This window comes from Alexandromys fortis, unplaced genomic scaffold (assembly GCF_014885135.2).
Source record: "Alexandromys fortis isolate MF-2015 unplaced genomic scaffold, M_Fortis_MF-2015_v1.1 scaffold_225, whole genome shotgun sequence".
In the NCBI taxonomy this organism is placed as follows: Eukaryota; Metazoa; Chordata; class Mammalia; order Rodentia; family Cricetidae; genus Alexandromys; species Alexandromys fortis.
The window spans coordinates 837,275-854,278 of record NW_026068119.1 but is presented as its reverse complement, the minus strand read 5'-3'; the positions used below and the strand labels follow the sequence as shown (position 1 = coordinate 854,278).

At 41.9% G+C, this 17,004-nt stretch overlaps 1 protein-coding gene across 1 annotated transcript in view; it reads left to right on the top strand.

The window, feature by feature from the left end:
* Positions 1-17,004, top strand: part of Mecp2 (methyl-CpG binding protein 2) — a 77,598-nt gene that overhangs the window by 49,787 nt on the left and 10,807 nt on the right. The window contains exon 2 of the mRNA XM_050124973.1: positions 16,562-16,912. Within this exon, the coding sequence (XP_049980930.1) occupies positions 16,562-16,912 (351 nt within the window). The remainder of the gene's footprint in view (positions 1-16,561; positions 16,913-17,004) is intronic.

Below are 17,004 nucleotides of genomic sequence, written 5' to 3'. Positions count from 1 at the left end.
GTGGGGCTTTCAGAAACGAGCTGCAGATCACACCTGTGCTGCTCAGAGCACGACATCCACAGGAGATCTTTCCAGAAGACAGCATGGCAAGACACACTGTTTCCAGATCTGAGGAGTCTGTGCAAAGGACCTCAGATGTCTCTGAAAGAGCCCAAAACCAAGCAGGCATCTCACTGATCATGTCCATTTATCTTCCACAAGACACTGCACTGAGATTTTTAATTCACAGATTTTACGTTAGTCCTTGAGAACCCAATGCCCGCGTTTTAGTTCCATACTGTCAGGCTGCTCAAGCTGCCTTCTTGGTGCATGTTCCTTGCAGATCTTGTAAATTTATCTTCGATCTGTTGTGAACCATGTGACTTCTGACAAGATGTCCTGCTGCCAATGCTGCCATCAAGGACAACTCCCCAGCCATCACAGTACCACACACAATTCGGGCAAGCTGCCGTGCATTTTTTCCAGGATTGTCTTTGCATGCTCCTTGAACACCTAGCATCTGCAGGCAGGCTTGCTGAGGTAGGAGGTTGGTCCCACCACCCACGGTTCCTATCTCTATAGACGGCATGGTGCAGCTGATATACAAGTCTTTATTCGTGGGACCACTTGCTTCCATTAAAGTAATACAGTTTGAACTGCCCACATTTTGTGCTGCGTCCTGGCCACACGCAATGTAGATGGCAGTGACGATGTTGGCTGCATGGGCGTTGTAGCCTCCTATGCTCCCGGCCATGGCAGACCCCACGAGATTTTTGTTAATATTGACGTCAATCATAGCTTCCGTCGTCGTCTTTAATACTTCTCTCACCACCTTGGCAGGAATGACAGCTTCACATACAACTGTCTTTCCTCTTCCTTCGATCCAGTTTATGGCAGCAGGTTTCTTGTCAGTGCAATAGTTACCACTAACTGCCAGGATCTGCATCTCAGGGAAGAACTCCTGAAGCTTCAAAAGTGCTTTCTCCGTGCCCTTGGAAATCATGTTCATCCCCATGGCATCCCCTGTCTTGGACTGGAAGCGGATATACAGGTTGCGTCCTGCCATAGTCACATGAAGTTTCTCTAGACGCGCAAATCTGCTGGTGCTATCGAAGGCCTCCTTTACCACTGCGAACCCTTCAGGTGTCTCGAGCCAGGCCTTCACTTCTGCAGAGTCACAAGCACGAGGAAGACGCACCACTGGGCCTCGGGTCATCCCATCTGCAAGGACCCGGCTGCTGGCACCTCCACCAAGACCTATTGCTCTGCAGCCTCTGTTGGTGCTGGCCACAAGACAGCCTTCTGTTGTTGCCATTGGAACCTGGTACTCTTTCCCATCCAGGCAGAGAGGCCCTGCCACTCCGACAGGGATGGGCATATAGCCAATTACATTTTTACAGCAAGCTCCCATCACCAGGGAGTAATTATAATCTCTGTAAGGCAGGTACTGCAGAGAAGAAGGCTCTGGAAGCTTTGTGGATAGGAGCTGTCGGCGAATAGACACACCACGTTCATGAGTTTCCATTAGAGTTTCCAATTTGTAGGCCGGGATGTGCTTGGCATTGACCAGCTGGATGATCTCTGCATCACTAAGGAACTTTGCACCTTATTTTTTAAAATGGGTTGAGTTATGCAGTGATTATGACATCTTAGTGGAAAAGCAATATTGCAAATATACGTCACATATGGTATATCATGCACTCTTTTTATTTGTTTCTGTTCATCTTGATATCCCATTTGTATTGTAAGAATCCCATTGGGGCTGGAGAGATGGCTCAGTGGTCAAGAATTCTTGTGGAGTACCCAGGCTCAGTTACCAGCACCCACATGGAACCTAACAACTATCTGCAACCCCAGTTCTAGAAGATGTTGTGTCTTCTTCTGGCTTTCTCAGGCACTGCATGCCCATGGCGCACAGACATACATGCAGGCAAAATACCCCTACACATAAATGTTTAAAAAATTCCCTTGCTGGGCATGGTGGTACATGCCTTTAATTCAGCACTCAAGAAACTGAAGCAAGTGGATATTTGTGAGTTCAAAACCAGCCTAGTCTACATAGTTCTAGGCCAGCTAATGCTATGTACTGAGACCCTGTCTCAAAAGGGGGTGGGGGGGAAGAATGGAGAGATGTATCTTTTCTATTGCTGTGATAAAATACCAGGACCAAAGCAGCTTATAAAAGAAAGCATGTACTTTGGAATTTAGGGTTTTAGGGGGCTAGAGTCCTCTGCTTCCAATTGTGAAATAAGGTATTAGCCCTCAGATGTTCCTGCCACTGTGTCCTCTTCTACTATCATGGACTCCAATCTTCTGAAACTGTAAGCCAACTAAACACTTTATTTTATAAATTGCATTGTTTATGGTGTCACAGCAATATAAAAAAAAGTAGCTAAGTTAGATGACTCAGTCATTAAATCACTTGCTGTTCTTTCAGAGGATCTGAGTTTGATTCCACACACCATACTTATAACTTCCTATAACTCCAGCTAGAGGCAGGGGCAGTTGATGCCTCTGCACTTACTTGCACATACCCAACACAAATATACATAATTGCCAAATGTGATGATGCATTCCTTTAATCATGGAACTGGAGACTCAAAAGGTATATATAATTAAAAATCTTTAAAACACCCTCCATTGTTTTCTTAGCCTAAAGACAGAATTAAAAGCTCATATTGTACTTGTCTTTCATGTACCATAATATTTGGAGGTAGATTTCCTAGGCCACTAGTAACTCTTGTGTGCATGCACAGTCTAAAGCCCTTCAGTGTGTATATTCCATCCCCAGCTTAGTGTCATAGCTGTAAGATGGCTATCAGTATTATTGCCATTGTACCTTTCTAGACTAGACAAAGGGCAAAAGTCCCATACACACATACCACACCCTTGCAGGTAGCAGCTGCTTCCAGATTCTGACTTGTTTTTGTGGTGTTACATGTATGTACATACATATCCAAACATTTTTATTTTCCTTGCACCTGCTTGGATTAATGTGGGGAAAGTTTATTTTTACAGGAGTTGGAATTGTCTATTTTGCCTGATTTACTAAATTGATAAAGTTATTCACATCTTTTTTTAAGAACCTAAGACATTATAGAAGAAATTACCATTCTGATTAATTAACTCATTAAATCTCTATCATACTTTCAGGAATTGTAATAAAAAAGACATCTTACTCTTAACATTGGGTAACACAGTGTAATAAACTTCACAGCAGTAGAAACCTCAACTATGACAAGTGTATAAGGAAGGTTCCTTTCTCCCTGTGTCCTTACAAACATTTAGTAGCTCGATAACATCATGGTCAGAGAACTTGGTGTAGTGACAACAACCCTTGCTATTGGTTAATAACTGCTTTGTGACCTTACATAAAACAGGCATGGACCTAGCTGCCATCCTCAGCCTCTTGTCAGAGTCAGTCCCTCAGTAAGACTTGGGTCTCAGCTTACATACCATTAGGTGGTGATAGAGAGCGCTAAAAGAAAATATAAAGGAAATAAAACTTATTAGGCTTTGTGGTAGAATGGGACTTACATGAAGAATGCATTTTGTCAGATTTTACCAATATTTTTATTAGTATATATTAATTTTACAAAATAATGGGGTTTCTTTATGATATTTTCATATAGGCATATGATGTGTGCCTGTTCTCCCCCTCCCCCATTACCTTCTCTTTTCTTCCCTACCCTTTGTGCCCTTCCTTGACCCAAATTGTAGTTCCTGGAGGATTTTTGGTTTGAGGTTGTTTTGTTTTGTACTCTTCCTCCTCTTCTCAAGTACTGTCTGCCCTACCACCGCTGAGCCTTCTTCAAAACAAGCTAGGTAAATAAGAATACACAGCTAGATGACATATGTTCTGCTTACAGTCCCCCAAGCTGACTTAAGAGTCTTCTGTCCTTCCCTACAAGACCAATATCCAGGGAGCTGCTAGGTTGTGTGCCACACTGCCCCTTTCTTTATCTCACCTTTCCCTTGACTCCTTCTACCACTGTCCTGCATCAAACCCCCTCTTGAGAATTCCTGTGGTCTTTTAAGCTTTCCCACAATTTCACACTATCTGCGTAGTCAGATCTCTCTCCCCTGCTTTAATCCCAAGTGCTATGTACCTTCCTGGCTTTGAATAACATCAAAACCCATAATGTAACCCTTGCCTTTCTTTCTAGCCTTTTCCCTATTCCCTATCTGGGTTAGATTCCACCATCTCTGTGAACCCACACCCATCCTCTTTCAATAGCTGCTCGTTGATTGTTTCCTATCTTGTGTACCGTAGAGGCAGGAGGGCTATTACTCTCAACATCTTTACACTGATAGCCTCTGTCTCTTGTCTCAGTCCTTCATTCGGCAGGTGACTGTTGCTCATGTTAACAGCCTTCCTAGTGTCTGACTCTCCATCTTTTTGACCACCTCTATTCCAATGACCTCAGCCACACATCTTCATACTCAAGGACTGAACTTTGTCATGACTAGAAACTGTTCCACCCATAAAGTCTAACTCAGACCCCTTGATGACAAGGATTTCCTGTCTGACCAGCTTATATCTGTTACTGTTCCATGTCTCTAGGACTTCATTTGTCCTCCGTCCTTTTATGAATCATGCTCATCACCATAAAAATGTGTTTTAGAATTTCCTCTTTAGCCATACACATCCTCTTCGGCCTCTGTCCAGTCTCTGCTTCCCCTTTTAGTCAAATTCTTCCAGAGTTCTCTGCTCACAGACCCTCCCCTCACCTCCTGTAGTCCACTGTATAAAGGGTTATATCTCCCTGTGTTCCATGAAGTGGTCTTACCAGTCTCCAGTGGACCTTCACTGTGTTATAACCAGTGGCAAGTCTTCTTCCTTCTTGGCATTATGTTCAGTCTTTAACAACACTATTTCTTTGTTCCTTTTCTGGGACTCCACAGTCTCAAGGTACCAATATGTGTTTGGGGGACTTCTCACCCCACTTTAGGAGTTTTATGGGAGGCCAAGTAACCTCTATAATGAATGAGAATGCCAATTGTCTGTTTATTACCTAGCTTTTCAATTAAGGCAGCAGCTGATGAACCACATCCCAAGAGTTAGCTCTGGCTCACTGCTTGATTTAGTTTATTTGTGACAAGGTCTTATTGTGTAGCCCAGATTGGCCTCCAACTTTTGATCCTGCTGCTTCCGTCTCCACAGAGTGCTGGAATTATAGTTTTGTGCCACCATACCTTGCTTCCACTGCTTGGTTTTGCATAGAAAATTCTTCTGGAATTCAGCTCAACCATTCTTCATGCATTGCTTTTAGCTATAGTCCTGCTACAACTCTTTTTTTTTTTTAGTATTTCTTTTCTTTTTTTTAATTAATTTATTTATTTATTAAAGATTTCTGCCTCCTCCCCGCCACCGCCTCCCCTTTCCCTCCCTCTCCCCCAATCAAGTCCCCCTCCCTCGTCAGCCCAAAGAGCAATCAGGGTTCCCTGCCCTGTGGGAAGTCCAAGGACCACCCTCCTTATAGACCTGCTACAACTCTTAAGTTGAGTGGTTGTGACAGAGCCTGTGTAGCTATCAAAGTAGAAAACATTTACTATCTGGCCCTTCACAGAAAAAAAAAAAAACTCCTGGGCCTTGTGCATGGATATGGATTAGGCTCTGCCAGTAACCATCACCTGAGGAATGGGCAGGCAGGGATGCAGGACAGATGCGCTCCAGAGCCAAAGTGGCCACAGTGCTGGCCAATGTTTTCTCCAGGCAGAGTTGCAGAGGCAATGCCAGATGCCTGGGCCAGATTGGCAGAAGGATTTAGAGTATTCTTGGCCAACTGGACTCAAAACCTGTTCATCCAACCTCTAGGAATTCTCTGACCACCAAGTAGCCATTTTGAATCTCAAGTTACTTTTTTAGTTTGAGGGATTTGTTTGGGTCTAGGAGGCATCCCAAGGTGTCTTTGTCTGTTTTGTTTTGAGGTGTGGGGGGGGGTTGATTTTTGAGACAAGATCTTATTCTCTACCCTGGCTGACTTTAAACTTACAGTCCCTCTCCTTTAGCCTCCTTAGTGCTGGATTACAGGAGTGTACAACATTGACTGTGAATTTTTTTATTGTTCCCAAATATACATAACAACAGAGTGTGCCTATGCTAGCACTTGAAAGATGAAAGCCTGAGAATCACAAGTTCAAAGCAGCCAGAGCTGACTGACCCTTTCTCAACTATATAAACCACTTTTTAAAAAGAATATTAACATTTAATGGTTTCAAGCTTACCTGGACAGAGGGTACTACTCCCAACATCCTTGACCTCCTCAGTTCTTCTGCTGAAGAATTTAGCCTTAAGCAATGAGTGACAGACTGCTTGGGGAACTTTTTCTCCCCCAGAACTTTGCAGGAGCCTGATTGTACCACTTCAATGATGGGAGCAGCTCTGGTCTTGTTTGTGTGTGTGTTTGTTTGTTCGTTTTATCATTTGCCTTGCCTGCTCAGTGACCAATTTTAGGGTTAGTATTAGGGTTAGGGAGACTTAATACAGAGATCTGGAGAGATGGTTTAGCAGTTAAGAGAGCTTGCCGGTCTTGAAGAGGACAAGAGTTCAATTTCTAGCAACCATATTGGGCAGCTTACAATCTCCTGTAACCCCCAACTTCAGGGTTCTGTGCCAGTTTCTGGCCTCTGCAGGCACCTGCACACAATGCACAATCAACATAGACATACACATAAATACATTTTTAAATTAACTTCCAGAAGAGTAAAAAGGAGAACCCTGCTAGAACACAGTCAAAAGCCCAAGGGAAAGTGAGGAAACAAAAGTTGCTAAAGAAGCAGGCTTCTCAGAGGAAGAAATAAGACACTGAATGAAAACTTCTATATTAAACACTGGGTCTGGCTTTTTTTTCTCCCTTATCTCATTATGGAGACAGTAGACACCCTACCTGGATCCCTTGACTTTTACCAAATTTGTGACCATTGTATCCCTGTTTTAGAGCTTTCCTGGGTACTTGATGAGTTTTCCCTAGCTTCTGATATCTGTATTTTATTTTATCAAAGCTGCTGTTTTGGAACACCATGCATACCAGGAAAACGCAACAGCAGATACTTATGCAGGTAGAGTCTTGGCCCGAGTGTAGCATGGAGAAGACATGTAGATGTTTGAGGGACATTGGATTAACAACTGAGTGAAATGGAGCAACACATACCATTCATGCCAGTCTTACTCTAATAGCATGTACCACCATGCCTAGCTGTAGTATGACTTCTACTTAAACCATGCCATTGGCTACTAAGCATTCTAGAAGGATTTTTGCCATAAAACTTATATGTGAATGTTCATAGAAACACTATTCATAATAGCCAAAGGATGAGAAGAACCTATATGTCCATCAGTAGATAGTCATGGAACTTTTTTAATGGTGTGTGTATGTATTTGGTGCATGAGTGTCTGTTCATGTAGGTATGCATATCTGTGTGCCCCAAGTGCATTTGTGGAGGCTAAAAGCAAATATCAGGTGTCCTGCTCGCTCTCTCTCTCTCTCTCTCTCTCTCTCTCTCTCTCTCTCTCTCTCTCTCGGCCTTACTCCCTTGAAACATGGTTTTTCAGCGAGCTTCCTGGCTTTACCTACTGTCATTTGCCATCCCTGGGGTTACTCTAAAAATGTGCAGACATGCCCAGCATTTTACATGGATGCCAGAGTTTTGAACTCAGCTTCTCATGCTTGTTTTGTGGAGCAAGTGCTTTTACTCACCAAGCCATCTTGTCAGCCCCACAAAGTAGTATCTCTATAAGATTATTATGTCATGAAAAGGAATAAAATTCTGATCTATGCTACTTTGAAGACATCATGCTATATGAAAGAAAAGAGCCATAAAAGGACACAAAGTTTATGATGCCACTGATAGTTAAATGTACATAATAGGCTGATTCAGAGACAGAAAGAGATTAGGAGTTGTCAGGGACTGAAAATAATTTGAATAATTAGCAACTGCTTATGAGTACAGGGTTTCCTTTGAGAGTTATCAAAATGTTCAGGAACTGGATAATAGTAATGATTGCTAAATGCCACTAATGGTAAGCTTTATGTCTATGTTTATCTTACCACAGATTTTATGATGATGAACTATCCTAAGGATATTTAGCTAATAATCTTCAACCTAATCAAAACCCCTAGTTATTAAACTTCTTGAACTAAATTCCTTTCTGAAGGGCCTGCAGTGGTGGTACATACCCTTTTTATCAGCACTTGGGAAACAGAACCAGGGGGATTATAAGTTTGAAGTTAGCCTGAACTACATAGCAAGAATTTCTTTTTTTTTAATTGGCTGGGTGGTGGTGGTGCGTGCTTTTAATCCCAACACTCAGGAGGCAGAGGCAGGTGGATCTCTGAGTTAGAAGCCAATAAAAGTATGGTTCAGTCTGAGCCTAGTGGCATAGGTCAGTGATCTCAGCTACTCTGGAGGCTGGAGCAGAAGAATTGCACATCAAGGCCTGCATTCAAAATTTTTTGTGGGACTGGAGAGATGGCTCAGAGGTTAAGAGCACTGACTGCTCTTCCAGAGGTCCCGAGTTCAATTCCCAGCAACCATATGGTAACTCACAACCCATATGTAATGAAATCTGATGCCCTCTGTTGGCCTACAAGTTTTGTGTTTGGCTTCTTTCACAGGATGTTTTCTCAAGACATGTCATCCATGTGATTGATACTGTGTAGGAATTCCCTTCCATTTGTAGTTTGAGTAACTTTCCATTGTTTTAAAAGGTTATTCTCCATTCATCCATCAGTAGACACTTGGATTGCTTCCACCTTTTGATTCTTAGGGGTCGGGCAGCTGCAAACATTAGCATATAAGTATGTTGTGGGCCTATTCTCAATTTTTTGGGATCTGTACTTCAAAATGGAATTGCTAGGTCATAAGAACTCCATATTTAATATTTTGAGGCATTGTCAAGACTTTCACTGCAGAAATTTTGTGTTCTTTGTTTTTGTTTGTGACAGGCTGATCTCAAACTTAGTGTAGCCAAGGATTGCCTTGAACTTCTGGTCCTTCTGCTTCTGCCCCCAAGTGCTGGGATTACTTACAAATTAATGCCACCACTCACTGCTAAGATCAGGGTTTTCTTGTTGTTTGTTTCTTTCTTTCTTTTTGGGTTTCTTTCGGGACAGGGTTTCTATGTAGCTTTGGTGCCTGTCCTGGAACTCGCTTTGTAGACCAGGCTGGCCTCGAACTTTCTAGTGCTGGGATTAAAGGCGTGCACCACCACCTCCCACCTTTGTTGTTTTTTTTAACTGGTATGGTGGATTTGGGTTCAGATTTTCATTTTATAACACTTCTAAAAATGAGATGTACTATAAAAATTGGTTGCCTTTATTTGGGGAGGGGCCTGCTTTTATTTCACAAGAACTCTTTTTTTCTTTTAGTGGTTTTCTTTTTCAGGTTCAAGTCCATCCTTTTTATAATGTCTATGTATAACAAATCATCACATCACATTTATCCAACTTAAATATAATAGTCTTTATATTTGAATATATAAGTCTTTAATGGTCATTTAAATGTTTAAATAAAGACAGCTCCATTAGACTCGTACCATATATCATGTACATAAGGATTTCTATCCACTCAACTCAGTTTCATCTGACTAAATTTTACTAATATGGAAAGATTTAAATCTTTCATTATAATTCTTTTGGCTTTTCAAGACATAGGTTGTTTCTTGGATCTTCTCTATAGAAGAGACTTTAAAATACATAGTGAATTTAGAGCAAGGCAGCTGAAGCTTAAACTGTACCATTGTAGCCTTCAAGCAGAAACTCTTCCCCTCCTCCTTAGGACCAATAAGACACTCTTCCATTGCCAATTTGATTTCATGGATATTTAAACAGCTGAAGCTGTCATTTCAAATTGCTGCTGCCTTTATATTACTTCATGCAGAGAAGCGTCCCTGAATCAGAGATTCTACAGCAGATACTGAAATTGAAAAGGACTGAGTACAATTAAATTACACTGTAGGGCGAAAGCAACTGGTGTAAGGAAAGAATCTTGTTCTTTGACCCCAGGCTGTTTTGTGGAGAAGTGGCCTCTACCCTGCGCCCTAAGTCCATGATGACCTTGTATGCTCTTAATTCTACGTCACTCCATGAGATAATTAGAAATGAAAGATGCTAAGAAACACTCTCTCCTGAAATTGGCCTACTGCACACAATGTTGCTAAGTTGCTGAAAATTTCTTAGAGCTCATACAAGAGAGGGCATGAATTATGCTGGGTTCAGTTGAAAATCTTTCGGATACTGAATTTACCTGACTTTTTAGTGCTCTTCTTAGTTCGGGCTTCTATTGCTGTGATAATACACTGCGACCAAAAGCAACCCAGGGAGGAAAGAATTTATTTTACCTTACAGTTTAAAAGTTCATTATTGAAGGAAGCCAAGGCAGGAACTCAGAGCAAAGACCTGAAGGCAGGAACTGATGCAGAGGCCATGGAGGGGTGTTACTTACTGGCTTACTCCTCTTGTGGCTTACTCAGCCTGCTTTCCTATACCACCCATGACCACCAGCCCAGTGTTTGCCACACCCACAATGAGCTGGGCCCTCCCAGATCAATCACTAATTAAGAAAATGTTCTACAGACATGCCTACAGGATACATTTTCTCAATTGAGAGTCCCTCTTCCGAAATGACTCTAACTTATATCAAGTTGACATTAAACTGACCAGCACATCTACCTTGTTTTCTTTGAGGCAGGATCTCTCTGCATAATCCAAGTTAACCTTAAATTTACAGTCCTCCTGTCTCAGCCTCCTGACTACTGAAATTAGTTGTTCACCACCACATTCATCTCCCTTCTTTCTTGTAGTACTAGAGATTGAACCCAGAGCAGACAGAAGAATATTAGACAAGCATTCTACTAAGCTACTGAAACATGCCTCCAACCCTTATCCCATGGTGCTGGTGGCGGTGTATTTGAAACAGGGTTTCTCTAGGTAACAGAAACAGGGTTTCTCTAGGTAACAGCCCTGGCTGTTCTGGAACTCTGTTGACAAGACTGACAAGTGTTGGAATTAAAGGTGTGTATACTACCCACTCCCAGCTTCCTCTCCTATTTTTAAATTTAAAAGCCTTAGGGATTGTGAGTAGACTTTCCTCTGTTATCATTGTTTGACTGGCTTAGACTGCCCCTGTTAATTTACTAAGTACAGAACACAGCCTCCTGGTTCTGCCTTGAGGGTCTCTAAAATGGGATTACTATAGATAACTGTCACTATAAAAATGCAGGTAATTCTCACTTCCCAACTCCTCTGGATATAATGATTTGGCCTCCTAGTACAAGATTTCTCTAACTTTTAATTTTCCTTTGCTGCATCCAGTGAAGGCAACCTAGCTGTGGAATCACTGAATGTTGTTTTATTACCCAAGAACATTGCCTTGGGCTATAATAGCGATTTAATATGTAATATCTGTCAGAGCCTCTCTATTCCAATGTGATATGTACATTGGCAAAGGGGGGCAGTATTTTTTTTTCAATGCTGGGACTTAAACCAGTAACATCACACAAAAGATAAGTGCTTTACCACTGAGCTGCATCTCCAGCTCAAAAATATGAGGTTTTAAAGGAAAAACTAGGATAGAACCAGTGCAAATATATATAACTTAGTAACCAGAGCTCACTAATGAAACCATGCTGTATACAGGGACTAGAAAATAGCTTAGTTATTGCCTTATAACTATGAGAAACTGAGTTTGATTCTCAAGAAGCTGTATACAAAACTGGATGTGATAGCACACATTTGAAATCCCAGCACTGGGGAGATAAGACAAGATGATCCCTGACAAGTACGAGGCCAGTAAGAGACCCTGCTTCAAATGAGATGAGTGACATTCTTGATGATGACACTCAAGATTATCTTCTAGCCTCCACATTCATTTGCACACACATACACCAGCACATATAAGCATTAAAAAAAAAAAAAAAAAACTCTAGCCAGGCCTTTAGCCTCAGCACTTCAGGAGGCAGAGATAGGTGGATCTCTGTGAGTTCAATGCCAGCCTGGTCTACTGAGTGGGTTCCAGGACACCTAGGACTAAACAGAGAAATCTTGTCTCAAAAAACAAATAAATATAAATAAATAAGCAAGCAAATTCACTCTAGTTACAAAGCTGAATGTGGCATGTACCTATAATCCCAGCAATTAGGTGATCAAGAGTTCCAGGCCAGCCTGGACTTCATGAGACCCTGTCTGGAGGGAGGAAGTTTGGTTACTATAGTACTGTAGCACACTGCAGTCATCCCTTCTCACCATAACCAGTCTGCTTGCTTTCTTGGGCTGCTTCAGAAGGTCCTGGATGTTATTAACTCCTGGGCAAGCAAGTTTCTGGGAGCCTAGATTTGACTACCTTTGACATTGCTTTTTTTCTTAAACATGAAGACTATAGCTTTACATCAATTCATTCCCATGTGGCAGCTTCACCATATACAGTGTGGTGTTGTTGCTGTTTGAGCTACTAAAAGAAAGTGCTTCAACAATGTTTCTAGGTGTTTCTTTTTGTTTTGCTTTAAAAAGAAAAAACAAGCTTTGTGTACCTTTAATACTAGAACTTGGGAGGCAGAGGTAGGTGGAGCTGTGTGAATTCAAGGCCAGCGTGGTCTACAGTATTGAGTTCCAGAACAGTCAGAGCTACATAGTAAGACCCTGTCTCTGAAAAATAAAAAACGGCGTATGGATATGTGGTGCTTGCTAGCCTAGCTCACCATGTATGTAATATGCAGCCTGATCTAGAACTTGCAATGATCTTCCTGCCTCTGCTTTCTAAGTTCAGTTGTTTCTCTGTCTTTGTGTAATACAAAGGCATTCTCTTTGTAAAGAAGCTTGCTTCAAAATACTACTCTTGGAGCTGGGGAAATGGCTCAGTGGTAGAGTACTGCCTAGCATAACCATTAAAAAATGCCATCAGGCTGAGTCTGGTGGTATACACTTTAATCCCAGCACTTGGGAGGCAGAGCCAAGGGTATCTCTGGTCAGCCTGGTCTATATAGTGACTTCCAGGAACCCCAGAGCTACATAATAGAGAGACTCTGTCCCCCCCAAAAAAATTTTTAATTGCCATAAACCAGTAGAGTTTCTGATGATACTGATGTCATTTCCCCTTTTGAAATATATTATCACATTGACACTATACATATCCCTTCAACCCCTGAATCATTTCCCCTTTGAGAGTTGGAAGTTGTTATGATGTTCAGTTAAGCCTGGCTTTCCTAAGAGCAGACAAGCATAGTTACAACACTTCGGAAGTTTAGCAATGAGCTAACGTAGAGCCTTATTCACATTTCCCTGAATGTCCCGTTAATGCCTTTTTTTAGTGCCTTTAAAACTAGAATCCAATCCAGGGTTTAGTTTTGCATTCAGATGCTCTGTCTTCTCAGTCTTCTTATTCTTTAGTCTGTGTATTCCTTCCTTCTTTGTAGGTATGTTTAAGACAGTCTGTGATATCTTTGCTAAGATATTTGTTTGGTTCAACATTTTTAGGTGTTTCAACAGGAGGGTTGTGTCCCACATTTACTGGAAACTCAGCAGTCCTACTGTTGTAATCATCTTTTATAATTACTGCCTTGTGACTCTCGGACCTTCAAGGATCTCTCCAACGTCATCTCCTGCCAATTCCAACCCACTGACGTACAACACACTACTGCTAGCTCTTAAGCTCCCCATTTGTTCATTTACTCAAAGCCTACCTACTTTCAGCACTAACCTAGCTGGTTAGTTTACTAACTAATTACCAACTAATTACTAACTAATCTGGTTAGAGATATAGACATCAAAAGAAGCAGATGTAGCATTCTGTCAGCCTCCTGACTATTAACATGGCATGTGTTTCTTAAGTGTCAAGCACTGAGACAAGAATTGTTGTGTACAATGGTATATTTTATGTTCATGGAGGGTAGAGGTGATATGCTCTACTTCCAGGACACAGGGGAAGAGAGGGACAGAAGTAGGGAAGGCCCCTGAGAAGTGTCGGTTTAACCTACAGGATGAAAGATCTCCAAATGAAGAGGCAAGAAAGAGCAAGCCCAGAGCTGCTGTTAATACAGGGGGAGGTATCATGGGTTACTTTTCCTTCTGGGAAAAGGCATCACAGTGGTTGATAAAATCCTACTGGGGCTTCCCGCATTTGTAGCTAGTAGCTGCAAAAAAAATGCTGTTAAGTACATGTTCCTCACCCAGACTTCCTTCTCAGTCACTGGAACTGCTGCCTGCCCAGACTTTGACACAAATCTTAACTTAGTTCTGCCCTGTTACCATTGAGCTTTGTTGATTCTCCCCTAAACAGATCCCAAATCTTTTACTGCCTACATCCTTGCCCATGCCTAGGCTATTGCTAAAACTTTTTTTTTACTTACCCATGTTCTGTTTTTGTACTCCCATCCCCAGCTTTACTGGCACCACAGGATGCCCCAGAACCAGAGTCACCCATTTCACCTTTGAGTTTGTCCAATGTCTATACTACCCCTGGAACATTATTGTTGGCTTTGGAATATATCCCACTACAGGAACACTATGGTCTGAAGTTGGAGTCTTTTTTTTTAATACATTATATTTGGTAATATACTTAGGCTCCTTTGTTCCTGTTTAGATGCATTATAATAGTATATTTTTGTTATTTTTGTTTTATTTTTAGTAATGTTAACATTTGCAGTTATATTCCAAGAAGTGTTCAGCGGGGGCTCTTATCTTGTTCTTACCTATCCTAGACTAGCCTGCAATTCTGCACACCAAATCCATAAGGTAAACATACTTGCAATTTGTTTTTATACTTCAAAAAGGATCAGAAACTCATCTTTCCCTAGCTACATAGCCTTGCATTATATAAGCATCCCATAGTTTATTCACCAAGTCTCCTTGGTGACACGGATTGGAAAGGCCTGCAGTCTTAGCTAGTGAAAATAAAGTTTTAGTGAAAATTGTCATACCTGTCTTGTTAGGCATTTCCAGAGGTATCTCCCTGGGTAGATTTTTAGAAGGTGTTCCTTTGCTCGTGTGACTTACGTTTGACCGTGTGGTGGTTAACATATTTCAGAATACAAGTGATAGTTCCAAAGAAACCAACTTGTCCTCTTAGGTATAGTGATTTTCTCAAACTCAAGTACTATTCAGAATCAGGGAAGCAGCCCTGGTATTCAAAAGCCCTTTGCAAGTGATAAGTACCTTCTCTATACCTCTTTGGCCTTTTTCTTGCCAGCTGTGCTAGTAAATACCCCTCCTTTCCTCTGTCACTGAGAGCTTCCTTATAAGCCAGGCCTGAAAGTTAAACTGTGAGCAGACCACAATGCTTCCCGATGCACCTCACAGCCTCATGGGCTTACTTTCCAGTTCTTCTACTCTTAGACCAATAGGCAGATGCTACTTCTTTCCAAATCTTCCTTAGTCTAGCCTGTATCTTAGAGGTGCAAGCGGTGCAATGTGACCAAATTCTGTAGTCATGGGGGTACTCACTGTGTACAGGAGGGGACCCCACAAAGAAAAAACAAAACCCGTAGAAGGAGCTACCTCTGTCCACAAGTAAGAATGGGCAGGTGTCCTGTCCTGGAATATGGCAATTGTTCTATAATTATACATTTCTCTATTCCTCTGAGAATAAGGTGATTGTTTGTTCGCTTGTTTTTGGTAAAGAATATATTGTGGAAAAGACCCATATGACCCAGGATCCCTTTTTTTTATACTGGAACCCTAGGCAGCAGTTGCTGTTTGCCTGAATTAGCAATAGTTATACAGTGCTTTGGGACCTTTTTGTCCATAATTCTCACAGAAAGAATCTCTCAGATGAGATTAACTACCGTTGAGATGAGGAAACCGCAGCCTACACTACTGAAATCACTTACTGGGGTCCTTATTTTGAGAATGGCAAAGTTGTAAAGCTGGAGCAATGGCTCAGAAGTTAACACTGCTGCTCTTCCCAAGGACCTGTATTCAATTCCCAGTGCCCACATACTGGATCACAACCATTTGTAACTTTAGTCTCTAGGAACCCAATTCCCTCTTCTGGCCTCCACAGGCATTAGGCTCTCATGTGGTACACAGTCATACATGCAGACAAAATAGATAAAAGAAATAAAAGAAAATGACAAAGTCAGAATTGGAGCTCAGGTTGACCAATTCCAATTTCATATGTTCTTTTTCTGCTGTATAACACTTTTCAGAGGGTTTGAAATCCTAAAACAGGTCATGGTAGGCAGTTCCTTTTCCAGCAGTGGAGAGCATTTTGTCATGTGACAAGCCCAGGGGGCCCACAGGTATAACTTATAAACTGATGTCCTCTAGTAATATGTTGAGAAGCCAACCCTACGGTGCTTAAACTCAAGAGAAAAATATATGCCCCTTTCACAGCACTAGAACTAGTGTTTGGAATAGTATGATAAAAGTCAAGTGCATTTGACCAACATCACCAGAAACCCAGAACCTCTAAAAAAAAATCTTTGGGCCTCAGGTTGACCCAGGGATACATTATCCTAGAGAAGTTACCAAGATCTGAGTATCCAGTAGCCGGGAATCTAATGTATGGTGCCCAAACTTGCCTGTACTCACTACTCTGCATGCAACTGTGTTCTCTGTGATACTTACATATTTGTTTAATACTTCAGGGAAGAAAAGTCCGAAGACCAGGATCTCCAGGGCCTCAAAGACAAGCCCCTGAAATTTAAGAAGGTGAAGAAAGACAAGAAAGAAGACAAAGAGGGCAAACATGAGCCGCTACAGCCTTCAGCCCACCATTCTGCCGAGCCAGCAGAGGCAGGCAAAGCAGAGACATCAGAAAGCTCAGGCTCTGCCCCAGCAGTGCCAGAAGCCTCTGCTTCCCCCAAACAGCGGCGTTCCATCATTCGTGACCGAGGACCTATGTATGATGACCCCACCTTGCCTGAAGGTTGGACACGAAAACTTAAGCAGAGGAAGTCTGGCCGCTCTGCTGGAAAGTATGATGTATATTTGATCAAGTAAGTAAGAGCAAGTCCTGTGTCTATGGATCAGGAAAAGCCGGATGGGTGGGAGGGCTAGATATAAGGATCCATTGAAACTACAGCTCTGT